At 45.7% G+C, this 27276-nt stretch overlaps 1 protein-coding gene across 5 annotated transcripts in view; it reads left to right on the top strand.

Moving 5' to 3' along the window:
* The window catches only part of dip2ba (disco-interacting protein 2 homolog Ba), a 57190-nt gene extending 29966 nt beyond the window's left edge, over positions 1 to 27224 (top strand). For 2 of the 5 annotated variants that reach the window (XM_030347973.1, XM_030348219.1), the window contains exons 2-40: positions 1286 to 1357; positions 2901 to 3056; positions 3206 to 3331; positions 3830 to 4057; positions 4412 to 4528; positions 5378 to 5389; positions 5732 to 5851; positions 6127 to 6324; positions 6640 to 6731; positions 7001 to 7111; positions 7441 to 7564; positions 8054 to 8163; positions 8403 to 8505; positions 9024 to 9088; positions 9200 to 9293; positions 9553 to 9672; positions 10210 to 10324; positions 10765 to 10904; positions 11094 to 11230; positions 11720 to 11800; positions 11923 to 12050; positions 12688 to 12802; positions 15420 to 15621; positions 16032 to 16144; positions 16545 to 16568; positions 17966 to 18046; positions 18196 to 18319; positions 18487 to 18608; positions 18959 to 19070; positions 19294 to 19403; positions 19625 to 19755; positions 20091 to 20259; positions 20648 to 20818; positions 21339 to 21400; positions 21507 to 21564; positions 21811 to 21885; positions 22095 to 22269; positions 23077 to 23200; positions 23786 to 27224. In XM_030347973.1, the coding sequence (XP_030203833.1) occupies positions 1286 to 1357; positions 2901 to 3056; positions 3206 to 3331; positions 3830 to 4057; positions 4412 to 4528; positions 5378 to 5389; positions 5732 to 5851; positions 6127 to 6324; positions 6640 to 6731; positions 7001 to 7111; positions 7441 to 7564; positions 8054 to 8163; positions 8403 to 8505; positions 9024 to 9088; positions 9200 to 9293; positions 9553 to 9672; positions 10210 to 10324; positions 10765 to 10904; positions 11094 to 11230; positions 11720 to 11800; positions 11923 to 12050; positions 12688 to 12802; positions 15420 to 15621; positions 16032 to 16144; positions 16545 to 16568; positions 17966 to 18046; positions 18196 to 18319; positions 18487 to 18608; positions 18959 to 19070; positions 19294 to 19403; positions 19625 to 19755; positions 20091 to 20259; positions 20648 to 20818; positions 21339 to 21400; positions 21507 to 21564; positions 21811 to 21885; positions 22095 to 22269; positions 23077 to 23200; positions 23786 to 24038 (4670 nt within the window). In that variant the 3' untranslated portion in view covers positions 24039 to 27224. The remainder of the gene's footprint in view (positions 1 to 1285; positions 1358 to 2900; positions 3057 to 3205; positions 3332 to 3829; positions 4058 to 4411; positions 4529 to 5377; positions 5390 to 5731; positions 5852 to 6126; positions 6325 to 6639; positions 6732 to 7000; positions 7112 to 7440; positions 7565 to 8053; positions 8164 to 8402; positions 8506 to 9023; positions 9089 to 9199; positions 9294 to 9552; positions 9673 to 10209; positions 10325 to 10764; positions 10905 to 11093; positions 11231 to 11719; positions 11801 to 11922; positions 12051 to 12687; positions 12803 to 15419; positions 15622 to 16031; positions 16145 to 16544; positions 16569 to 17965; positions 18047 to 18195; positions 18320 to 18486; positions 18609 to 18958; positions 19071 to 19293; positions 19404 to 19624; positions 19756 to 20090; positions 20260 to 20647; positions 20819 to 21338; positions 21401 to 21506; positions 21565 to 21810; positions 21886 to 22094; positions 22270 to 23076; positions 23201 to 23785) is intronic. The other 3 variants (XM_030348048.1, XM_030348131.1, XM_030348192.1) reach the window with 3 other exon arrangements.
* The last annotated feature ends 52 nt before the right edge of the window (positions 27225 to 27276 follow it).

Raw genomic sequence — 27276 nt, 5'->3', positions numbered from 1 at the left:
ACAAACACTATCGGCCCCCTGCTTAGTCTCACTCTCTTACTTTGAATTTCCTCTGTTCTATTCGCCTACTCTGTTTTTGTCTTGTTCTACCCCATTAGGCTGGCTCATTATTTCATTATCCTCACTGGAACTTTGTTTCTTTTTCAATCAGTTGCACGACTTCAGTCCAAGTGTATGTCTGACTGTGTGTGTCTGTGTGGTTAGATTTAGATTGTCATATTGTTGTGCCCAAGGCCTCGTTCCAATAGCCTCTAGAATGCACCTGAATCGAGGAAACCTGCCATTGATTCCCAACTCCGGCTCTCTTACACAATCACACCTATTTGACAATCCTATCTCCTTCTGATTTTTGTTCTATTGTATTGCTATCTCGCTTTCTCGTTCTCTTGTTTCCTTCTCCCCGCTCGCTCGCACGCTGACTTGCTGTCTGTGGGGGGGGGGGGGGGGGGGAGCTCAACAGTAGTGCAGGGATAGATGTTTTAAAGATGGATGCACAAAAATGGGGCAGGCAGGGACTACTGGAGAGGGAGAGAACATAGGTTGTCTGTGTGTGTACTGTCGGCAGATCCGTATTATTTATTTGGGTAAATAAATTCACTTTGCTCTGCTGTGTGTACCCTTTTCCACACCAACACCATTCCCTGCTTGTGTATTTGCATTTCAGCAGACTTTCCTCGTTTGCCCCTCTCTGGCCAGTCCAAGGACAAGCCCCCCCCCCCCCCCCCCCCCACCAGGTCTCTCCCCTCCCCCCCAACAACCCCATCACCCCTGCCAGCGTCACCCCTTCCTAGGCAGGCAGGGTTCCCATGTCAACCGGCGTGTCATGGCTTCCTCCAGGGTTCTGGTGACTGCCCCACAGCTGTTCTCGGGCGACCTGCTATCTCCCCACTATTGTTTTCCACCAGCTTGAGTGTCAGTGCCAGTACAGTAATCGTGTTTTCGGGGTGTGTGTGTCTGTGTGTCTGTGTCCTTGCTTCGTGTCATGTTGTCCGCTACAGCTTATGCTCAGTAAAACAATGGTCTAATCTACTGCCTGTGTGGGGGGGGGGGGATTAAACCACCGATCGCAATTAACCAGACTCTGGCCAAAGAGGATTATTATAACTCAACCCCCTGGAAATGTGCTCGCCGAAGGAGTGTGTGTGTGTCATTTTGGTTCTGTGCAACAACTGTCTGCCTGGGTTAATTTATATGAGTACGTGTGTTTGCTCATATACACACGCACACAGTTTGTGAGTTTGTTGCTCGGACTGACCAAATAGTGCGGTTTTGTCTTCTTTCTTAGGTGACATCACCCAGAAGGGATATGAGAAGAAGAGATCCAGGCTACTGACCCCCTACATCCCTCACATAACAAGTAAGACTCACTCCCTCCCCAGAGTCATCTTCCCCTCCCTACACTGTCCAGCTGTATTCTTTGTGTTGAGTTTTGTTGAGATAAATCTGGTGGTGTACATAGATATTGGCATCATTGTATTGTTTCACGGGAGTCTAAAAATCATGATTGTTCATTACTGAAACATTAGATATTTTTACAAAGTTAAAAACTGATTGTGTTGTGTGTTACTTTTCCCAATGGCTTTGGTCTGCCATCTTGTGGCAGAGATGTGCATTAGATTTATGTTTCTACATATTGCCTCAAGGATAAATCATGGCTCATTATCTGTGACTATGTTTTTCCACCCTAGTGCTAGCGTCGCCTTTTAATAATGAATCTCTATTTATTTTGCAAAAAAATTATTCTTTGTATCTCTCTCTCTCTCTCTCTCTCTCTCTCTCTCTCTCTCTCTCTCTCTCTCTCTCTCTCTCTCTCTCTCTCTCTCTCTCTCTCTCCTGATCAATCATTGGACTATCGGGGCTTTTATTTCTTTAATGAACATGGTTGAGGGATTTCGTCTATGATGGCTCGTTCTTCTGGCCGGAGCTGGTATTTGGGAGGCTTAAAGCTGAATGATCACCTCCTATCCTTTGGTTCTCCATGGGCCTCCATGACCTTCATCTGTGCAGGATTCAGCTAGACCTCCTTTCACTTCTGATAGTTGGCAAAAAGCATGCCTCCTAGAATCTAGGGCACATTCTAACGACTTTGTCTTACAGCTTTTTAACTCTTCTTCAGCTCTTTGTGTGTTACATTTGTCATTAAACTTCGTTTTTCTCTAATTTTCCCTTACTATTTAGTCGACACAAAATTAATGCATTTACTTTATAAGCATTTTGGGAATCAGTCTGTGAACATGTCAAGAAAAATAAAAAGTTTTGAAGTATAATCTGATTAGAAGCTGCAATGGGTGCAAATGTTTTGTTTTGATTTTAATTGGGCACCAAATATATATTGACATCGAACCACTGACTCAGTCTACTGTGATTGAGTTTGACAAGTGTAGCAGGACTGCAGATACTGTATATTCCATTCTCACATTTCACAACGAGGTTCCGCATTATTTTTCCCAGCTATGTTTATCTTACCAAGAAGTATCTTTCCAACCAGCAACTGCTACTAGCTAGCAAGCTATATGTTCAATAAGCTCTGCTAGCCTTGGATCGCATGCACAAAGTTGATTGACAGCCGGGGGTTGTGCTCTTTCTCTGAATTACTCTGATTTGTTGGAGTGGGCCTTGCTGGTCAATGAATCTCATTTTCAATACAGTTTGTCAGTGTATCTAAGAAATGTTTTGGTGCAAAATTCAAATTCTGTCACATTTCTTCAGCTTTAATGAGATTTGTTTGTAGTAGGATTTGAACCAGAAGATGTACAATACCAGTCATGAATCAACACATAACAAATTGGCGCTCAAAGGGAAACAAACTTTAATGTACTTGAACCTATTCCATTACAGTAGCATTGGCGATGTATCCCTGCTATGAGCAGCATGTTCAGTTTCTCTCTGTGGCTCCCAAGGTGTAGAGCTGTCTCTGCCTGATGTGCAGCTCACCCCGGGGCACAGTGCAGAGCCCAGCCCCAGTCCGGAGGCCCCGGGGCCCTCTACCTCCTCGGCTCCCAGGAGCCACCGTGGTCACCGCAGTGGAGGGACCAGGGACGACCGCTACAGATCAGGTAATGCAACGCACACCTACCGATACACCTTCCGAACCTAATGCATATCAAAATGCACTCGCCCAGTCCTATGAACAGACACACACAGGAACACACACACACACACACGCACATACATAAACAGTCGCTTTTTCTTATTTTTCTTACAGACATCCACACAGAATTGGTGCAGGCAGCGCTGGCCAAGCACAAAGAAGAGAAAATGGGTCTGCCCATGCCTACCAAGAGACGCTCTGCCTTTGTCCAGTCTCCTGTGGAAAACTGCACACCTCCAGGTACACCTCATTGGGTTTTTAAATGTATGATTGTGTCACCTATCCTGATGTCAGAGAACAATGTGGATATTTGCATGCTTCCGGGGGACATAACCATCCATTTTTCAGTTGAGGCAGTTGTTTAAAAAAGCAAACAATCATATTTTCCTTATCTTGTATTAAAAGAGGAGCTTTTTCCGTCTTTTGAGAAGTGGTTCATTTCACACACCTGTGATTGACAGGCAAGATGGGTTTCCCGAACCAATCACGTAAGCCATCCCCTGATTGGTCAGAAATCAGCCGGGCGTGGTCTACAATCAGGATTCAGAGCTAACGAAACGCTAAGACCCGGCGGCTGGCTATGCCGTTTTCTAAAACATCTTACTCAAATAACCGCTCCTAAATCTAACCGACGGCACCTTTTCAAACGGGTGCAGGGCCTTCCAGAAGCATCCGGCGCTTTCCCACAGAGCCCCACCCTGACAGCACCACCCCCTCTGCTCTCCTCCCCCCAACCAGACACGTCCTCGGCGTCGGAGGACGAGGGCTCGCTGCGGCGGCAGGCGGCTCTGAGCGTGGCGCTGGCGCAGAGCCTGCAGAGCCCCGACTACTGGATCAACCGCTCCCTCCAGGGCTCCTCCACCTCCTCCTCCGCCTCCTCCACCCTCTCCCACGGCGAGCCCAAGATCCAGCCCCTGCCCCAACCCTCCACCGCCATCGTCGACGTCCTGGCCCACCTGCGGATAGGTACCTGCCCCCCCCCCGAGAAATGCTGCTCGTTGGACGTGCTTCATAGGCTCGTATCGTATGCACAATGGGCTACTTTACTGTGCTACCAATTTAAGCGATAGTTCTTGATGCTTCAAATGCTAAATATGCTGTTTTTTGTTGCTCAACTCTCTCCGCTAATCTTTTTTTTAAATTCCTATTGCTGTTCCGTACTTACTTTCTCCTGTGACGCTTTAATTTACCGTCTGGGATTGATAAAGCATATCTCATCTTTAATCATATCGTTAAATACGCTTCCTTAGTTACAGCATCGTTGGTCTTCTGGAGAGCCCAGTCAATGTTGAACATGGTTCCCTGTTCCCTCTCCCCCAGAGAACAGTGTTCCTCCAGATGTTACGTCTTCCAGCTCCAGGCTGGACCTGCCCCCTGCTGTCAAGGGCATGAGCCGGGGACAGAGTCGCTGCAGCATGCTGGATAACACAGCTGATGGTACGCACGCTCACCTACACCCACACACTGGCGTACACATGCTGACACCTGCCATACACATACAGAATACTAATGATAACAAGTTACATTTATATAGCGCATTTCTCAAACCCAAGGTTGCATACACTGTTCCATCAACTATTTAAATTTCCACATTTTACTTACTTACTATCGAATGGGTTTTATTTGTGGACTAAAAGCCCCAGTCATCTTCATTTGTGAGGATGCCAAACTCCTTAAGTAATCAGTAGTCTGGAGTCTGCACAAAATTGTCATTCATAAATGGATATTGTTGTGGTCCATCCAAGTTCAAGTACGGTCCAAAATCTTTAAGTTAAAAGCATTAATGGATGGGGGTAATGCAGTTCCGTCTGACAGTCGATCCCTCCTGCTCTGAAACAACCACCACCACTAAACATGATGACTTTTCACTGTGGGTTTAAGAAACACAGATGTTGAAGCAAAATGCACATTGCCAATACCAAGTCTTACACCCTGAAATGATTGGTTGGTATCAAGCCAACGATGCAGAGCATCAGCATGATCCATTTCCTTTACTTTACTTTTTGTACAATTTAGTTTTGGTTCCTTCGAATACAATAACTAGTACATAATGTCACTATGTTCTCATGTGCGTATCTATTCATCCTGTTTTGTTTGTACGTTTTGGAGCGTTTTTGACAGCATTGTGGTGTAATTCAGTTCAGAGGTGTGTTGTTCTGCTCATGTCCATTGGATCTCAACACTATCCTCATTCCAGGCTACTGTGTGGTTGATGCTGCTAACGGATGTTTTTGTTCTTTTTTTGGGTACCATTAATCCTACCCCCCTGTTCATTTAATAAAAAAGGAAAGCGAAAAGGTAATACCAACCATCAAACGGGCATAGGGCAGGGGATGCCGACCGGATCCTGTCAAGCTTCCCTTTCTTTCCCACTGTTCCCATCTGTGTGCGCCCTCGTGCCTTGTGTGTCTGTCCTGTGTCCTTGCTGTAGATGTGTTGCGCTCCCTCTAGCTCTCTGGTCTCCGTCTGTGCCACGCTGCAAACTCTCAACTGTCCATGCCTCTTCCAAAGTCGTAGCAAACCCTTTCCAATCCTTTCTGCTAGTGATTGTGTTCCTGAACCTGTGTGTGTGTGTGTGTGTGTGTGTGCCTGCGTGCGGGTGTAGTGACTTAAATATGGATGTTACCGCTGTTTGTTTAGGCGTGCCAGTCAACAGCAGGGTGTCCACTAAGATCCAGCAGCTGTTGAACACCCTCAAGCGGCCGAAGAGACCCCCACTCAGCGAGTTCTTCCTCGACGACTCGGAGGAGATTGTAGAAGGTATGAAGTGTATGTTTGTGTGCTCTATCTTTGGTGAAAATATCTACTCATACTACGTCTTTTTTACATACAAATGCCTGTATGCATACTTCCTTCCCCTCACTTTGATTTTAGACTGAGCTATACTATAATCTGTCTAAATAATATAATATGAGATATTTAAGTTTTAAACTATACTCTACTACAGTTAACGACTATGTTGTGTAGAGGGGGTATTTTCTCACAGGCTTTCTGTTCCCGCTTCTCTTTATCCTCTCTGCTGTCTGGTGGTCCAGTGCAACAGCCAGACCCCAACACCCCCAAGCCGGAGGGCCGTCAGATCATCCCGGTGAAGGGCGAGCCCCTCGGGGTGGTCAGCAACTGGCCCCCAGCCCTCCAGGCTTCCCTGGCACGCTGGGGGGCCACGCAGGCCAAGAGCCCCGCACTCAGCGTCCTGGACATCACCGGCAAGCCCCTCTACACCCTGACTTATGGTGAGCTGCACCGCCACTCTGACGCACTGTTGTTTGAGTACTGTTTGTTTAAAACAATTGTAATCTTTTAGTCATTCGTTAGAAAAAGCTTTTGGTTGTTTAGTAACAGAATCTGTCTCACTTCCCCTTCCAGCCTACAGCAGCTTGAAGAAAATGTCTTTTTTTTTTTATTTCCCAATGGCTTCATTTGAGAGCAATTGCTCATGATTACTTTTCTAAAGTTGTTAGTAAAGTCAAATTAAATCAATGTGCTCCTTTTTGAATCACATAGCAATGACTAAAGCGGTGACCAATGCTCTTGAATTTGTCCCTTAGGTAAACTATGGAGTCGCAGTCTAAAGCTGGCCTACACACTGCTGAACAAGCTGGGCACCAAGGCAGAGCCCGTCCTCAAACCTGGAGACCGGGTAAGAGTCAGGGTCCAACCCAGGGTTGCTACTTGTGTGTGTGTGTGTGTGTGTGTGTGTGTGTGTGTGTGTGTGTGTGTGTGTGTGTGTGTGTGTGTGTGTGTGTGTGTGTGTGTGTGTGTGTGTGTGTGTGTGTGTGTGTGTGTGTGTGTGTGTGGTTTTTTGGAAACGTGCTTTGATAGCCCTAGTATGAGCTGATTTCTCAACGGAATCAGGAAAAATGCTGGTGGGCCTTAACCACAATGAGAATTTATGTGCTTTTCTCCTAGGTGGCGCTGGTGTACCCCAACAGTGACCCAGGGATGCTCTGGGTGGCATTCTACGGCTGCCTGCTGGCCGAGGTCATCCCTGTACCCATTGAGGTTCCACTGTCACGACAGGTACATGGTTCACACCACAGACACCACTGAGTGGCATGAAGATCGGAGATGTATACTAAAGTTTTAAGTCATTTGGCTTTAGGCACGACGTTAATGAACCAGTTAATGTCAATTCACTTTGTCCGCTTGCATGAACCCTTTGTCAGATAGCAGATTAATCTGTATTTCTTTTATCTAACAGTACCTCAAAAGCACTTTTAATCAATCTCTTCTTTTTGCGAATAACTGCCTCCATAACCCTCATAAGAAAGACATTCATCATACTGCAGTTGGGATATGGATTGTAACAGTTTATCCATCTGTCTGTCTCTCCCTCTCTGTCGCCGTAGGACTCGGGCAGCCAGCAGATTGGCTTCCTGCTGGGCAGCTGTGGGGTGGGCCTGGCACTGACCAGCGAGGTGTGTCTCAAGGGACTCCCCAAGACCCCCAACGGAGAGATCATGCAGTTTAAAGGTCAGCAAGTTCAGGCAGAGTCATCTCCCCCCGGCCCCCCCCCCCCACACACACACACACACACACACACACACACACACACACACACACACACACACACACACACACACACACACACACACACACACACACACACACACACACACACACACACACACACACACACACACACACAAAATACTGAGCGCACCCTCATCATGATTCATTGGGACTCATTAGAGCGACTTAAGAAGGGAAAATGCTTTGTGTATCTTGGCTGGTTTACCTGCCTGTGGGGGTGGGTGGGTGAATCAATGAGCCGGCTGTGGAATTTCATTAGTGATGGCTCAGCGGTTAGTTTTTTCAAGGTGATATCACACTGGTATTCCCATGTTAGAAATATTCCTCTTTCATCATTTATCGTCTGTGTATTGAAATGATGCGTCAGAGGCGTATGCATCTCCCATGTTGTGTCTGACACTTTTTGGTTGTTTGTGTTGTTGTGTTCAGGATGGCCCAGGATGAAGTGGGTGGTGACGGACACAAAGTACCTGACCAAGCCCTCCAAGGACTGGCAGCCCCACATTCCTACTGCCAACACAGACACTGCCTACATAGAGGTGAGGGCTCCTTCATGTGTTATGTTCTGTAGCAGTGTGATACTGTGAAGCCCTTTCAGATTGGAACAGGGCTGTACAAGTGCAATTTACCCGGCTGGACTTTCATTAATTACTAATTGATGTCTCAAATGCCAATATTCCCAACATGTCAAGGGCCGCTCTTCTAGGATGGTTAAGGGTGACTCTGACCTTCTCTCCAGTCGAATGTATCTCTGACTCTCTCATCATCCCTCTTTCAGTACAAGGCCACGAAGGAGGGTACTGTTATGGGTGTGGCTGTCTCCAAGATCTCCATGCTGACCCACTGCCAGGCACTCACACAAGCCTGTAACTACTGCGAGGGTAAGGCCTCTCTGAGATCATGAGGACCCAGCAATAGAGAGCTACCCATATACAGCATTTACCGTAGACAGTTTATTTGAACAGATCACACGGGGTACAATGTAAATACAAAGGCAACTCGTGATGACGCATTACAAGGACTCTGCCCTGAGATGTGCGGGACGGACATGTTCTCCTACAGTTTAAGAGCAGCTATCAATTCAATAATGGATCCCTTCTCATCTCCTGGAGCTCTACTGCAAGATGGCTGTTGCCATAGAGTTTTGTCCTCCTTATTTATTTATCCGTCTACCTATCCCTCCCCCTCACTTGGCTCTTACGGTAGTTCTTCGTGAACCAATGTTAGATTAGCCTCCTCTCGTCTTTGTGAAGATCAGCTAAGCTTCACAGTAGCAGCTAAGCAGCAGGGACACATTTAGAATATCATTCAACCGACTTTGGCAAATTAAGTAGAAAGCACTCAAGGCAGGTTCATCAATTAATATCTATAGATTAATATTAATGGTGTCCTTCCTCAGGGGAAACACTGGTCAACGTCTTGGACTGCAAGAAGGACATGGGCCTGTGGCATGGGGTCTTAACCGTGAGTCTTGATATACCGGTTCAACTGAGCTGCACTTCATGTGTTATAGTTTAATGTCTGGGTGGTGTGTTGCAGTGCACATTTGACCAGCGGTGTCTGTTTGATTTGCAGAGTGTCATGAACAGAATCCACACCATCTCTGTGCCCTACGCTGTCATGAAGGCCTGCCCCATGTCCTGGGTCCAAAGAGTTCACATCCACAAAGGTAGGACTCTATTCCAAGCTCTCTCTCTCACTCTCGCTCTCTCCTACAAAAGTTTGTACATTTTTACATTTTTATGTGCTTGACATAAAATCTAGTTAAAATATTTATTTGTACAAGAAGTATTGTAAAATGCACAATAATACAATACAATTGTATTATTATACAATAACAATGGGTATCCACACATACTCTGTGAATACCTCATAAACCAGTGGCCAGTACCACTCATTAATGCACTTTTCCCTTGGTCTCCCTGCAGCACGTGTGGCCTTGGTGAAGTGCAGAGACCTCCACTGGGCCATGATGGCCCACCGGGAGCAGAAGGACACCAACCTCTCCTCCATACGCATGCTCATCGTGGCTGACGGAGCCAACCCCTGTGAGTCCTCTGACGCACGCATACACATAGGCCCATAGGCTCACACAGACACACGCCCATTGAGACAAACACGCACGCACACACTCACACGCCAATAGCCACACACACACCCCCATAGACACACATAGGTCCATGGGCACAAACACAGACACACACACATCATTATGCCCTATACAAGACCTGTGTGCTATTTTTTACTGCCCTTTGAGGAGTTTAGTTCTGTTTACCTTATTTTAATTGGCAGGTAAGGTGATGCGAAAGACAGCATATGCTAATGCCATGGAAATGATGTTCCAAGTTAAAAAGGTTCCAAGTTGGACCGCTTTCAAATAGATCTAATTTAATGTGGTTCGGTGCAACTGGATAACATTCACTGCGGCAACACGATTGAGAAATGTAACCATAAAAAATAATGATGCTGCAACTGATCCATTATGAGAGTACAACTAAGGTGTTTGGTGCAATGAGATGTTCTGGATGACTCATGCCTCACTTTGTTGTTTTAAAGAGTTCCCTCGTGTGTTGTTGTATGACCAGGGTCTGTGTCGTCGTGCGACGCCTTCCTGAACGTGTTCCAGGCTCACGGCCTGAAGCCAGAGGTCATCTGTCCATGTGCCTCCTCCGCTGAGGCCCTGACCGTGGCCATACGCCGGTAGGTCTTCTGTGCACCGCTAATGGGAGCTTCTCATCCAATACCGTGCGGTACTAATCGCCCATCATGTAAAGCATGATTGGGTTCATACCCAGGCAGTCCTCGATTGCTTCAGTATTTCTTTACTACTTCAGTCATTTAGGACAGACTGTATCCCTCACGTGGTAATGGCTGCATGTCATTAAGGAGCTAGATTGAGATACATGTGATTAAAGGGTTAGACATATCTCTCAAGGATGCCTAGAGAGGTACGCATCGGGCGTTGAGGATCGAAGCCGGTACCTTTTTGGTTGGTCAAGCTCCCAGCCTAGCCACTGCATCTTCATTAATCAACCGCTCCTTAACCAAATCGGTTGAGAACCGATTCTCATCTTGGATAAAGTGGGGCACTGTCCTGTCCTGTGTGTCGTTTATTCACGTCTCTTCTCCGCGCTCTCCAGACCCGGGGCCCGTGGGGCCCCCCTACCAGCCAGGGCCATCCTCTCCATGGCTGGGCTGAGCCACAGCGTCATCAGGGTCAACACGGAAGACAAGAACTCTGCCCTCACTGTGCAGGATGTGGGCCACGTCATGCCTGGTGGTAAGCCCCACACACATGCACCCCCGCTTGTTTCCTCCATCAATTTGATCGAGCTGGGCTGTCTTCCTGTTCGTTTTACCTTACTCTAATTTAAGTGTATGTGTGTGTGTGTGTGTGTGTGTGTGTGTGTGTGTGTGTGTGTGTGTGTGTGTGTGTGTGTGTGTGTGTGTGTGTGTGTGTGTGTGTTAGCTCTCATGTGTATCGTGAAACCGGACGGGCCTCCCCAGCTGTGTAAGACAGACGAGATCGGGGAGATCGTGCTCAACTCCCGGGCTGGGGGAACCATGTACTACGGCCTGCCGGGAGTCACCAAGAACACCTTTGAGGTCGGTACACGCCAGCAAAGGCTCTTTCATAAAGGTGCACACAACAATCCAACTGAAAACACCCGATAAAGCATTCATTATTTAAAGTATTTTGCTGCTAGCAAAAGAGTCTCTGCACATAGAGCAGCTAACCTCAGGTAATATTTCAACTGTAAGAAAAAATAGATTCCAGGAAACATAAAGTGGATAAAAATATTGTTATCGTCCTCCAGATATAGCCAGTTATCATTTACTGGTTTAAGTCCCATATCCACCTGGATCTGTGCAAACACACTTCATAAAGGCTGAGTTTGCCTCAGTTATGTAACTGTTTTTCTACATGCTTTGTATGGTCACGACACATCCAATATTATTATATTATACCCTCATTATCATGTTACACCGACACTAACCCAGGGGACAGAATGCGTCCAAACTATGTCCAACCATGGCAAACCAAATATATCAATCATCTAGTAAACGGTGTGTTGCTGTGTTTCTGTCGTTAAGGTGATCCCTGTGAACCAGGCTGGTGCGCCTATTGGAGAAATTGCCTTCACTCGTACAGGCCTGCTTGGCTTCGTAGGCCCGGTAAGGACACGCTCACTCACTCGCACACTCGGTCGCACACTAACTCACTCGCACACTCACTTCATTACTCACTCGATCACTCACTCACCCAACCCTCTGTGTGTTCCCCTCATCCGCCTCAGGGCAGCCTGGTGTTTGTGGTTGGGAAGATCGAGGGGCTGCTGTCTGTGAGCGGGCGTCGGCACAACGCTGATGACCTGGTTGCCACGGCGCTGGCGGTGGAGCCGGTCAAAACCGTTTACAGAGGAAGGTGGGTCGGGCAGGACTGCGTTGCGTCGTGTGCCACGAGATGAATGTAAACGTGACCAGCAAACGTCAATTTGCGTTATTGAGTATGCCCAGATACGCCAGAAGATTTAAATTACTTTCACATTGAACATGGTTGTCCATTGTGATTTTTTTTTTTTTGTCCAAGTTATAAAAAAATTATAAAATATAATTGTCTTGCGAAGTTGAAAGATATTGGATATTCAACAGATATCCAAGCTCTGAATTTCGCACTCACTTTCTAACCTCAGAGGGAGAGTGTTTACTTTGCTGTGGCAACTATGACAACTTTTATGTTGAAAATATATTAAAACTCATAAGCCTCTCCCATGCCTTCAGCTCTAACCGTGAATGTTCTGGCCGTTTACCAGGTTGTGGTCTTGTTTAAACAGAGATTTGTGATCCCAGAAAAGTTAATCCAGCAATTTTTCCGGGATTAGACCTGGCTAATTCCCAGCTTTAGACCCATTTGGAGTGTCGATGGAGGTCATGAAATGCAAGGCCAGAGTTTTACACTTACAGTTTAAACTGAGGATGTATTTCTGTCTTGGCAGTGTGTGCTCGGTTGTGTGTGTGTCTATGTCCATGTCTTGAATGTGTTGTCACTGTGTGTCATGCAGGATTGCGGTGTTCTCCGTGACGGCGTTCTACGATGAGAGGATTGTGGTTGTGGCGGAGCAGAGACCCGATGCCAGCGAGGAGGATAGCTTCCAGTGGATGAGCCGAGTGCTGCAGGTCTGGCCCCCCATTCACTACTGAATGCTGCATCCACTTATCACTGGTTGTCCCATATTATTCACAATCACTTTTGTCATTCACATGCCACACGGACTCTGACTGTGTAGAATATGGTTGTGTGTCAATTGTGGTTTTCCAAGGAGATTTAAAGCAGGATACCTCCGATGGTGTTAAGCATTGGGTTACATTAACTGGTACTGATTTAATGACCTAGATGGTTTCAACTACCGGATCATGAATTCATATATATTTGACTAATTTATTCTAATGTGCAATGTAAAAACACCCATGAGGTTGCTGTGTGGCGTCGCAATGCCTCGGGTACGAGGTATTTATTTAGGTCATTCTTAACCACTTAATCGTCAAATCCCGCCAGCGGGCAAGGTTTAGTTACACCATCCCTTCCCCCCAACATGCTGGGTCAATTTTCATCATAAGGTTGCGTGATTTGAAAGCTTAGAATCTCAGGAATGTCAACCAATGTCAACCGAAAAATAGAAAACCGAAACGCTGCAATGTTTTTTTGTAGAAAACTGCGATTTAGGCTTTGAATTCCTGGTATTGGTATTGTTGTCTGATTCATTGTATCCACTGTGTTTGCCAGGGTCTCACGATGACGTAGAGCCCTCACACTTGTCTGTAAGACCAATACTTCCTTGTAAACAAGCCTTACAGGCCAATGAGGCGATCACTAACAAAACAGGGCATGTATACTTTTATTGACAGCTACACCAGCAGACAGCTGGTGTGTCGGTGACGGGCCTTAGATAGACCTTTCTGATGATATCCAGCATGTCAAACACCTCACGTGTGGGTGAGAAAACAAATGTGCAAGGGGTGTGCATAAATCAGTAGGCTCATCGCCAGAGTGCGAGTGTGGAGCAGGTGGTTGATTTGCACGCTTGTGTGTGGTTTTATTATTTTTTTTGTGGTGGAGTGTGGTTTTATGAACATTTTGAAAGATGGCTAAACGCCTGGAGATGAAAGGAGGGGGAGGGAGGGGGGGAAGGATTCATGTTAATAGTTATTTTTGTTTATTTGTACATAGTGATTGTAATTTTACTTATTCTTGTATATTTGTACGTAGTTATTTATAGTATTTTTACTATTTAAGTTTTGGTGTTTATACCATTGCAGTTTGCACTTTTTAAGTAAAAATAATTGCTAAAACACTTTGTTTGAGCTTTATCTTTGTCAAAATTGCATAGGCGGAATAGCTACAAATTTGATTTTTGTGTGTTTATGCCTGTCTCATTACATATCAGAACATCTGGTATGCTATCGAAATGGTTCACAAGAAAGCCCAGAGGGTAACCTTTCATTTGAAAACAAGATTATGCTTCTACATGTTTGGGTTCATGTGTAGTAAACCTTTTGTTTACAGTATGCATTTTGGGTAGCCAAAGGTCTTTTTTAAGGTCTCCAAAAGGACCCTGACCAAAACAAATGGACATATTATTCAATAAAAGGAGCTGGATACTTTATATTTTATGCTTTGTTGATCTGCTTATACACACAGCATCACAAGACCTAGGGCTAGGGCTCAGTAGTGTTTCCAAGCGATATGTAGTTCCCAGGGTACTACAATCAGCTTGGTTTTAGAGGTGTGTGAAACCCGCTTGAAGGAAAAACAATATTGTAGCCAGTGTTTCCCCTAGAATTTTTTTTAGGCCCGGTGGTAAGAGCTGATAGTGTGATTTGTTATACATTTTTCACGGGATGCCAGAGTATTTGTTGGTTATTTCCATATAAAACACTTGCTTAGCCATCACAAGTTGGTTAAGTTATGGACATATAAAGAACGAGGCTAGTGTTTTGCGGGGGCGGTAAAAATGTCCATGGTAACGGCGGGCTGAACCAATCAGACGTCGCATTTACGCGATCGGTTCGTGGTATAGTTCTTCTGCCGGAGAATAAATGTACTCTCGTTTGGCACCGTGTTTAGGAAGAACCTTGAAATACCTTTTTGTCCTTCATCCCTTTTAATTTTTTTTGGTGGTGCCATGCTAATGATGATATAACTTAATGCTGCCGCATTATTATTATTTTTTTTTTTCATTATTTTTTTTTTTCTTTTTCATTTTCTTTTTTTTTTTTGGCCGGTTGTTGGCCTGGCGGGGGCGCTCGTTGGCCTGGCGGCCCGCCAGGCCTGAACAATGGTAGGGGAAACACTGGTAGCCTTCCCAGCACTGCGTCAGTTCTTGATACAGTAAATCTGATAAAGTCATACAATTCTACAGATTCTCAGCATTACAAAGAGACCAAGCACGTGATTAGCGGTCATACTATGAAGGAGCAGTGCGCTCTGCTAGGTTTAACGGTTACATATATCAAGGTTTCACCTGTTAGACTGTCAAGTAGCCGTGCATAGTGTGACTGAAAATAGACCTGCCACAAAGAAATAGAGATGCTTGATTCCGTGGTCCAGCCTCAGTTGACTGTAGGCCGAGATGGGTTAGGGTTAGTAGCTCTGCTGCTTTGATTCCACATTACGTCCTTGTTACGTCCACGTATTTTGTATGCCATGTATTTTTGGCCATTACATACTGAGCCACCAAGCCACATCCTTTTAAACCTCTCTAAATGTCTGTTTGTTTGTTTGTGTTTGTCGCAGGCCATCGACAGTATCCACCAGGTGGGTCTGTACTGCCTGGCTCTGGTCCCAGCCAACACTCTCCCCAAGACGCCCCTGGGTGGCATCCACATCTGTGAGACCAAGCAGAACTTCCTGGATGGCAACCTGCACCCCTGCAACATCCTCTTGTGCCCCCACACCTGCGTCACCAACCTGCCTAAGCCACGCCAGAAACAGCCAGGTGAGGGCGCTGTTGGGTCACACAGCAGGATCCCGGGGGTCTGTAATGTTGTTGTGTCACTGAGATGGAAAATATAAATGAACAATCATTTTCATTATCCAAAGGAGTTGGTCATCAAGAATTGTGTTTGTGGCTCTTGAGGAAACATGTATGATGCACCCTTCAAACACAAGGGGTGTTCAGATTGCTCTACATAGGCAGGAATCACCCGGACTTGAGGTGAATTTGAAGGACAACCAATGAAATACGACTAAATACAATAATCACACAATCATTTAAGAGCAATGTATAGAACAACTACAATATGATCAAATGTATACTTTATGAAATGTTGAGGCAGACGTCAGGTGTTGTGCAATATGTGCTGCATAGAAACTGAAGCTTGCTGTCTGTGTCTCTCCTCGATGTAGTGGGCGTCGGTCCGGCCTCCATCATGGTGGGGAACCTGGTGGCGGGGAAGAGGATGGCCCAGGCTGTAGGCAGAGAGCTGGGCGTGGTCGAGGACCAGGATCTCATCAGAAAGGTACCGGCCTCACACAAAACATCAAGCCACAGAGTAGCTGACCCCAACAGAGTAGGGCTGACCGATACTAGGAACCGCTTTAGGGATCTGCATTTAGATACACTATTGTTACCGTGTTAAACAAGCAACTGGACTACCGTACTGTTTTTATTAATGGGATTTAAATCACACGGCATATGAATTGATTTTCTTGTACCGCAATGTCACAAAGTAGTGGATTCAACATCTGTAATTTGTATGGAAACCCCAATGCAAACACATCAGCATGAATAAATTGTGATGTAAACTGAGAGGACCCAGCTAACGACGACGTCCGTCAGAAAGGATGGCTGCCGATATATCATCCTTTGACAATGATTCTGTGATTGTTCTGCCTGTGTTCTCCTTTTGGCCAATGTAGCTCAATATGTGGCCCATAGTGATGGTAAGGTTCTGGCTTGGCACCAGTCGCTGCTGCTTGTGCTGCTGCTGTCTATCCGGTGTGTGTGTGTGTGTGGCCCCGGAGACAACTAATGGTCTGAAGCACACGGTGTTAAAGCTGAATGGGCTCCACCAGATAGACAGTCAAATGGTTGGGTTAACTAGTATCTACAATGTATTGTATAAAGTTACATTTTCCATGCAAGACATGCAGTTGAACTGACGTTTAAATTAATATAAACTAGTTGGTAAAATCTGTTTATTAATACTTCATGATTTTATTATCATAACCCACTCGCATCGTCACTACAGCATAAAACATGGAAAAAGCCGATACAGTTGGACTATTGCCTCTTTTACAGCTCTATAGGGGATTCCACCAGTCATTATTAATTCAGAAGCCTAAGGGTCATTATGACTGGATAAGCATACCAGTGTTCCTGTTTTTACATGACATGTATTTAGCTGACGCATTTATCCAAAGTGACTCACAATACGTGCACTCAACCATGTAGATACATCCCAGAAATTGCAAGAGTAGTGCTAGTAATAAAATGAATCAAATTAGCAAACCGCTTAAAGTGCTACATTTGGGCCTGTTTGTATGTGCTTTGCTGCATCAGTTCAGCTCTGTTGTGCTGCTCCCATGTGGCCCCTGGGCAGGGCAGCCGGCCTGCATGGTGTCCTCTACTGTGGGTGTGCCCCCCGGAGTCTCTCTCTCTGTCTAAATAACCAGAGCGTGTGGATGGCACCAAGGTGCAGCTAGTGATCGCTCTGTGTGGATGTGCGTCACACATGTAGTGTTTGTTCTTATTTATATTATGTACTGTGCAGTAGTATCACGGACGTGTACTACTACCCTTGGTTATAAACACTGTCTTGTAGTACTGTATGACTATTGTCCTGTCAATCCTTTTTCTGGCTAGTGTTGACTATACGCTTCTTGTGTGATTTCCCACTGGAAGTCGGAAATATATTCTTAAAGAGGGATGAAACCAATGATTTTTCATTATGAAACCCTTGCAATGTTGTCACCACAGCAATCTTATTGTTGAAAAAAGGACTGAAACGGAATAATAGGAAAGATGATCTTCAGACACTTTCAAATCGGATAAAAAAGAAAACTCCATATAATTGAGTCCTTTTGAATTCATTGGATCACTTTACAGCATTGTGCATTTCCTACTCATCATATCTAAAAGGACCTTTCCACTCATCTCAGCCACCTGCGAGTCATATGAAATAAACATACCATAGACCCATATATTCATTATGTTTCATCCTCCTTTAACTTACTGGACTAAACATTCATCCCCTAAACGGTCATTAACGGACTCTGACTGCCCTGATTGGTGGATGTTGTGCATGGAGTCTGATTGGTTCTCCTGGTGTTGCCCTCAGCACCAGTTCCTGTCTGAAGCCCTCCAGTGGAGAGCCCAGACCGACCCGGATCATGTCCTCTATGTGCTGCTAAATGCCAAGGTAGAACACACAAGCACACACACGGATAAACATGCACACTCACTTATATGTAATTAATTTATGTATTCTTGGCCTTATTGGATATGTGCATTGTTTTTCTATTTTCTGTTTATGACCTTTCCCCTTAACATTCTCCATTCGTCCTCTAGGGGGTAGCAGTGTGCACATCCACCTGTCTCCAGCTTCACAAGAGAGCAGAGAAGATCACAGCTGCCCTGATGGAGAAAGGAGGCCTTAACACGGGAGACAACGTGGTGCTGCTTTATCCCCCAGGTAATCCACACACACGCACACGCACACGCGCACACACACGCACAAAACATGTGCACACACACAAAACATGTGCACACACACACTCTGGTTCATTCATCTGTACTGCCAATTCGATTATTGGCATTAGGCACTCATTTCTTTCCTGATTCCTCTCTTCTCCTTTCTAGGCATTGACCTGATCGCTGCCTTCTATGGCTGTCTCTATGCGGGGGTGGTCCCGGTGACAGTGAGACCCCCCCACCCACAGAACCTGACTGCTACCCTCCCCACCGTCCGTATGATCATCGATGTAAGTGCACCTAGTCCTGCCCAACACTCAAACAAGAGGCTGACTAGAGTGCAAACAGTCCATCTATGTCAGTTACATCAGAACATGCCCTCTTCTCTGACTCTCCCTATGTGCAGAGCCACATAGCAGCCCAGTTCTCCATCTTGTTTCTTGCTGTGTTGTTCACGCTGTATTTTAGTTGTTAGGGTAGAGTTTTATCCGAATAGCATAGCCAATGGGATGAGATTGTGATTCTCCTTTCCCTTTAAATCAAGGTTTCTCTTCCTCTTGCACAACACTCTTCTTGTACTATGTTAAGCATTTCACTGGCTCTGAACGAGGTTAACCAAGCGTGATGCTGTGATACCCAGGTGAGCAAAGCTGCCTGCATCCTCACTACACAGCCCCTCATGAGGATACTCAAGTCCAGGGAGGCCGCTGCCAGCGTCAACATCAAGACCTGGCCCACAATCATAGACACAGGTATGGCCCCTGACTGAACCGGATCCTGTCCTGTAAGGAACCTGGCAGTTAAATATAGTATATACTACTGGGAATAGGTAAGACCAAAGGGTCCACCGTACATGCTCTTCCATTAGATTATTGTTGGTTCAATCAAAAGTAAAATAAAGGTTCTTCAACAGATGTTTGAAATGTATTAAGATAATAACAAGTGTGTAACGTCTTGACCTCCCTCCGTTCCCAGACGACCTCCCTCGAAAGCGTCCTCCCCAGATCTACAAGCCCCCCACAGCGGAGATGCTGGCCTACCTGGACTTCAGTGTGTCCACCACGGGCATGTTGACTGGCGTCAAGGTAACGACTAAATAGTGCATGTTATACGTACAATGTAAAAATAGATTTTACTAAATCAATAATGTGTTTTAGTTTAGTTCAATAGCAGAGATCAGATTTGATAACGATAACATGAGTTTAGAATTGTTTTTAAATGGTCGCCTCCAAACGGCAGATATGTGAGCCCTTGGCATGCTCTTAGCTCATCAGCTGCCCGCTATGCTCTCTGTGCGTTTCCTCAGATGTCCCACGCGGCCGTCAGCACTCTCTGTCGCTCCATCAAGCTCCAGTGTGAGCTCTACTCCTCTCGCCAAATAGCAATCTGCCTGGACCCCTACTGCGGCCTGGGCTTTGTCCTGTGGTGTCTCTCCAGGTAACCGACACACACACAAGCCTTTTTCCATGACTCCTTCTATACATTTTAATTTGATTAAATTTGAGGGGAAAGTGTTGGGTCACATGTGAAATGGGGCAGAAAGGGGAGATTGTGTATCTTTCCATATGTACCGGTGTCTTACTTTGGAGGCTCTTGAGAAGTGTGTGTTTTGTGGACCCCCTTGAAATCAACTGTTGTTGTGGCGTCAACACATTTTCAATGTATTCATAAACTCCCGCCGTCCACGCACAGCCGAGATCAGACCACGCATGCACATGACGTGTCCCCACAAGAGGGAATCCTCACCAGTGCTCTTTGCTCTCCTCCCTCAGTGTTTACTCGGGCCACCAGTCCATCCTCATCCCCCCCCTGGAGCTGGAGAGCTCCCTGCCCGTGTGGCTGAGCACCCTCAGCCAGTACAAGATCAGAGACACCTTCTGCTCCTACTCCGTCATGGAGCTCTGCACCAAGGGCCTGGGAACCCAGACCGAGATGCTCAAGGTCAGCACCGCCGACCGCCCTTCTCTGACACACAGTGGCTAACCCATGGCTGATATGGCTGCGGTTTGAGCTCCTTGTTACAATGTTTCATGTAATAAAAAGTACCGGATGTTTTTTCCCACGCCGGAACAAATAAGTCATATATACTGTATTCTTATATACAGTATAATTATCAGTATTGTTATCACAATATAATGATAACAATACTATACTTGTTTTATGAACATTGAATACATAAAAACAAATAAAATTGAAAGATGGTGTGTGTGTGTGTGTGTGTGTGTGTGTGTGTGTGTGTGTGTGTGTGTGTGTGTGTGTGTGTGTGTGTGTGTGTGTGTGTGTGTGTGTGTGTGTGTGTGTGTGTGTGTGTGTGTGTGTGTGTTTCCAGGCGCGGGGGCTGAACCTGTCGTGTGTGCGGAGCTGTGTGGTGATAGCGGAGGAGCGTCCTCGCCTGCTGCTGACCCAGTCCTTCTCCAAGCTCTTCAAAGACCTGGGCCTCTCGCCCCGGGCCGTCAGCACCGCCTTCGGCTCCAGGGTCAACCTGGCCCTCTGCATGCAGGTCTGCTGTCCCCACCGCTGGTCTCTCTCTGCCTCTGCTTAGCTCTACTTCACTGTTTACGTCACTTGGTCTCTTGCTTTCAAGCTTTGTTTGTCTATATCTCTCTCACTGTCTCTTTGTCTGTCTATACCTCCCTAAATGTCTCTTTGTCTGTCTCCATTTCTCTGTCTCTATCTCTATAACTGTCTATCTTTGTTGGTCTCTATCTATCCGTTTCTTATTTTGTCTTTATCTCTCCCTCTTTGTCGGTCTCTGTCTCTCTGACTGTTTTCGTCTGTCTCTATCTCCCTAACTGTCTCTGTTTTTGTCTCTATCTCTAACTCTATATCTTTATCTGACTATCGCTCACAATCAAACTCAAAAGAGCATTATCGTCATGGAAAATGTATATTAATAGTAATTAATAATGAAAACCAGTGCAAAGCAACAAAGCGACGTAGTGAAAATAATGAAACACTCAAAGAAGTCTAAATGTATTAATGGTGGCAGTGTGTGTTTCGTTCTGTTTCTCCATGAGCAGGGCACGGCTGGTCCAGATCCCTCCACCGTCTATGTGGACATGAAGTCTCTGCGGCACGACAGGTAAGACCCAGAGACCGGTAACTACCCAAACCAACCCCAGAGACCACCCAAGGGGAAACTGGGTAATCCCAATGAGAGCACATGGTTACCATGTTTTCTGTTTCAGGGTAAGGCTGGTGGAGAGAGGGGCGCCACAGAGTCTGCCTCTTATGGAGTCCGGCACTGTAAGTATAGAGTTATCGGAACAAAATTGGAAATAGTTATTATTTGTTATCATAAAGTATTATCGAGGAGCCTTATCAAAGGATTGGCGCTGTGTAGCCGTTTGTGTGATGATAACGTTATCACAAAAATATATAGACATAGATATAGATAGCTATTGAGTCCGTCTCGTGTATGAAAAGTGCTTCATGAATAAAGTTGCCTTGCCTTGAACTAGTAAACTGAAATGACTGTGTTCCGGTGGTCAGATCTTACCAGGGGTCCGGGTGATCATCGTGAACCCTGAGACCAGAGGGCCTCTTGGAGATTCCCACCTTGGGGAGGTGAGTGGGCAGGAACATGCTGGCCAAACCTAGATTCCTTGTTATCATATGTTCCTGGGTTATCATTTTCCCATAAATTCAATGTGTTCATGAAACTATGCAAAAATAATTGACCAAAAGGAACTGCGGGAACATTTGCCCAGCATTTGAACCCAAACCACGAGAGCCCCATGTGAGCCCTGACCATGTGGTGGTGGCTGTGTGTGTAGATCTGGGTGAGCAGCACCCACAGCGCCAGCGGCTACTACACCATCTACGGCGAGGAGAGCCTGCAGGCGGACCACTTCAACACCACGCTCAGCTTCGGGGAGCCCCAGACGCTGTGGGCCCGCACCGGCTACCTGGGCTTCGTCAAGAGGACGGAGCTGCTGGACTCCACTGGGGGTGAGGCATCCCGCCTGGGGCACGGACTCGTCCCGACCGGGGGCACCGGGGAGCCATGAGCTGTTCCAATCAGTCCAATGTGTTTGTGTGTTTTGGGGGTCTAAGATGACATATTATACCACCAGGCGGGTCCACCTAGATGTATGACGGACAGATGAGCAACGTTTGCTACGGTCCAAGACTGGTGGACTGATCTATCCAGCACACATCTGGGTGGACACGCCCACTTCTGACGTTATAAGAGGCTGATTTTTCCAAACTGCTTGTAACGGCTAATCACACTCACACCTACTGGTATAGTATGTCACCTTTAAGTAAATGCAGCCGTCAATGAGCCTTGTATTAACGTACATTTTAAAATGGATGTTGTGGGCCACCAGTGGAAAATAAAACGTGTTGCACGTATGAAATAGACAAATAGGAATAGGATACAAATGTTATGTTTTTAATTTTTTTTTACAATCATACATGTATCACATGTAATTAATTAGTCTTGCATAACATGTTTTGCATGCACGTCTTATTAATATGCGATATCTATATGGAAATGAGCCAGATGTCTATTGAGCTAGCTTTCCTCATGCTTACCAGCTAGTCTAGCAGGTTGCCATTTTGTCATAAGAGAGTAGATGAGTGTTCCACTTTTTTGTAGTTCTAATTTGTACATATTGTTGACGGTATCTCTGCTGCTGTCTGTTTGTTCCTTATTCATTCTTAATATATTTATTGCTGCATGCGTGTTGTATATATCCGTGTTCCGTGGTGGACGTGCATTAACTCTTGGACCTGGTGTCCTCCTCCCCCCAGATCTCCACGACGCCCTGTTCGTGGTGGGCTCTCTGGACGAGACCCTGGAGCTGAGGGGGCTGAGGTATCACCCCATCGACATCGAGACCTCTGTGTCCCGGACCCACCGCAGCATCGCTGAGAGGTCCGCCTGCCACGCCCCCCTCCCTCCTTGGCTTCACATTAAATAGATTTAAGGGAAAGGCACGACTGTCTTAAGGACACCGAAAGCAGATTTATCTGCAACTTAAAGGTTGCATAAGCGATTCTAGGCCGAAACATAAATGTTCACATTCATCTGATCTTTCCTAAAGATCCCCTAGCTGCCCGCCCCATAAGCAGGCCGTCGTAAACCGCGTCTCTGTAGGCAGCCTATGCTCTGAGATTTTACACAAAAACAAATGGTACTACCAACCACTCAAAACCAAAATAAATAGTGTTCCAACCAATCACCGACAAGGGGTGGGTGTTGTGGGGTTTTGCGCTGCGTTCATTATAGTTTTTACTGGATGCACGGAAGGGAGGGGCGAGTTGGCTCCGTTTGTTTGGGATCTCGCTTCAAATACCAACAGAAGCGACGCCAGCCAACATCGCTGATACAACCTTTAAGTCTAAAGTGATCACCTCAACAGCGTAAAGTAAAAACAGGAAAAGAAAAACAGCTCGGCAGAACGCCTACTGTCGTCGTCCACCACGGCTCTGTTTAACCCCTCCCCCCCCCCTCCCACAGCGCGGTGTTCACATGGACCAACCTGCTGGTGGTGGTGGCGGAGCTGAGCGGCTCGGAGCAGGAGGCCCTGGACCTGGTGCCCCTGGTCACCAACGTGGTGCTGGAGGAGCACCACCTCATTGTGGGCGTGGTGGTCATCGTGGACCCCGGCGTCATCCCCATCAACTCCCGGGGGGAGAAGCAGCGCATGCACCTGCGGGACTCCTTCCTGGCCGACCAGCTGGACCCCATCTACGTGGCCTACAACATGTGAGCCCCCACCGGCCCCGCCCTCCGGTCACCCCCCACCAGCCCAGACTGATGATCAGGGTGTTCGGATGGGGGGGTACGGGCAGGGTGAAGGGGGGGGGGGAGGGGGAAACTGAGCCACATGCCACACATGGGAGAGGAACCAGGGTGGGAGAGGAGAGGGAGGGCAGGGGAGGGGGGGGGGGGGGGGGTTGGTGGTGGTGGTGAGGAGATTGTGCACAACTAGTTAGACCGTGGCCGTAAACTCGGACACTGCAGCACAGGACGGCACATGTGAGAGTGGGGGTGGGGAGGGGCAGCACAGATTTAAGCACACCCCTCTCTCTTTCACTCTCTCTCTCCTTCTCGGTCTCTCTCTCGTTACCATGCAGCAGGTGACCTTGTCCGCTGCTGAGTTTTACTTTGGGTTCCAAGAAAAGAAAAAGAGTTCTTCCTCCTCTTTTGATAAGACATATCTTTCATAAACTGTAGGATGGTGGCCTTCGCCCGATTCTCCGCCGCCACTGCTCCCCTCGATTTACTATTTTATACATTGGTCGTTCGTTATGATTTTAGCTGTTTCTATTTTTTGTTAACTAGACATTTATTACTTGGATTTCCCTCGGTTCAAAGTCTTTGTCGCCTCCTTCATTCCTCGTTCATTTCGTTCACTTTTTATCCCCACCCGACTGAGCCTAGTCTGTCACCAGTGTCCCCCTGATCCAGCTCCCCAGCTCCCCGACAGGAAGGTCACCAGTGCAAGGACCTGGACCCCTTCCTCATGCACTTTACGTTGTCCCCATCCCGCCCATGTCCGGAGTCCCAAGGCTTCCCTGCATCATCACCCCCCCTCCCCCCCCCCCAACACTTTTGGTGCTCTACAAAAAAAACACTCAAAACAATTCACGTCAGTGTTGCAGTACCACCAGCAGACGCAGCTCGCCTGGACAAAGCCTTCATCCAAAAGAGTACAACGATACTTCATCTAAGTACGGCAGTACTGCATTTAAGTACACGCGCGCCTTCGAAGGACCTTCTGCCCGCAGCATGGATTTCATAAGAACTCGACAGCAACCCGCAAAATACTTCAACGAGGTGGAAGTCCATTAGTCCTGTGGTGTGTTATAAAGTACATCTGAATTAAGATTTGTTAGTGAGTGGGACAAAGAAAAAAAAAATAGAATCTACATCATGAATAAAATGCAAGCATTTTCTCTCTTGGATGTGGAGAATTGCAATACGTGGATAGCATAGTAAGAATAGGAGTATTAATAATGCAATAGTTGTAAGAATAATTGTTATAGTACTAATCATTGGCTTAAAACACACTAACTCCAGCTGTTATTAGATGTTTAATTGATTGTGTACCCACCCATTGTTAAGGGTATTAATGACTATTGGCAGCCATACAGGTCAGTATGCAGGGCTAATTTTGAAACTACTGTTAACACATTTTAACACAGAGTATAGTCATATACTCATCATGTTCAATGGTTAAGCAGTGCGCCTCGCAGTTAACCCCCCCCCCAATTAGCATCACAGCTGACCAGGAAGATGTTGGTTATTTGAAGGCGAGTCAGTGCCTTTTGTATCAGACCATCACGGCATGCATGGCGTTGAAGAATCACTGGTGGTCCTAACCCTTTTTCTTTAAATGGTGCAAAGACGAGAATGAGGACAGAACTTTGCCTTATTAAACCTGTGGAACTAAAAGAGATATTTCCGTTGGTCAAAGCCTTCACGTGTGGATTCCCCATGGAGGACTCCCATCGTTTTGGCCCACCCGTTTCTTCCCTGCAGATTTTTTTTTAAGCAGGGTTGAATTTGTCTAAAATTATGTTCACATTTTGGCGTCGCCATTGAAACCCATAGTCTATGAATGTCAATTACACTGAAACAACATACCCTGACCATAAGAAATCTATAGCAATCAAGGTGTGTCAGACAAAGATCAAATCCTCCTTCTGAAGGGGAAGGGCAGGTTGTTATTTAAGGAGGGCGAGAATGTTGTCTGTACCATAAGTTTGAGATTGAAAACGGACTGGTTCTATTGTATGCATTACATTTTTGATGACTTGACCATTCTCACACTTGACAGAATTATTGATGCATCGTCATTTTCACAGTAGGACGTTACAGGAGTGAAAATTTAATATAATTGGCAATTAGTGAAAATGCACTTTCCCTAATTCATAATACATTGTGTGAGTGTCAGAGAGGGAGACTATTTGTTCAGTTACGGTGCACATTAAGTTTAAATATATCATTTTTTATGCCAAAACAAAAAAAGCAAACTTTTGAAACCATTCATTACAAAAGGTATTTTTCTTTTTATTATGTTCCTTCATGTCGCCCCCACTGTAGTTTTACTCGTTACTCTTCCATCTAAATTGGAACTTAATATATTCTGTGAGTTTCAGCAATTATTCTTCACGATTCTTTCTAAGAACCTGCACATTTACAAAAGATTGTAACACAGAAGTAGTTTAACTACTTCATTGGCAGACATTGAAATGTCTGCAAGCTAGTCTTTTGAACAAAGTTGGTTAATTCATAAATAATTGTAATTAAAGCCTTTATAGCAACAGGTGTTTTGTTTTTTTTATGTTATTTTGTTTGTTGCTATTGTTTTACTTCATCACGTTTGAATAAAGTTTTATAATTTCAAAACGGCCTAGAAGCCTTTTTCATGGACTATGGTGCTATATATAGAGAATGGTTAGGCCCGGGGGTCGGAAAACAATTTTAAACATTTATCACTTTTTCAGTGGGCTCAAATGAGCGTAATATCAGTGGGGTTTTTCTTCACTTTTTTACCTTTTGCACTCGACCACAATTATTGCTACACTTTTATCTTTAACTTTTTTCTCAAGTTATTTTTAAATTCTTTTAAAATCTTTTTAATTCACGCCAAACTTAATGTACAATTGAGCGCGTAAGTAGCCTCCAAAGTTAATATTGTAAGCACATCATCAGTCTGTATTGTTGTACCTGTGAGGTCATGAAACTAGGGTAAGGGTATTACATATCAAGGGCCCAAAAATGTATACCTCAACAGTCTGTACACTATGCATTGTCAAGGTGCATCAACCAGATGTTCCACAATAGTCAATGGTGCAAAAACTTCTAACTCTGAAAGTACATCCTTGTCAAACACTGTTATGCTGTCAGTTGATGTTTCGTGTAAAATAAAAAAAGGCTTTGTCAAAAATGTCTTGGCCCTTCACTGTAAACCCGTCTAATGTTAAGATCCCCTGCATTCA

Source organism: Gadus morhua, chromosome 1, assembly GCF_902167405.1.
Source record: "Gadus morhua chromosome 1, gadMor3.0, whole genome shotgun sequence".
NCBI classification, from domain to species: Eukaryota; Metazoa; Chordata; class Actinopteri; order Gadiformes; family Gadidae; genus Gadus; species Gadus morhua.
This window is presented reverse-complemented; position numbering and strand designations above follow the sequence as displayed.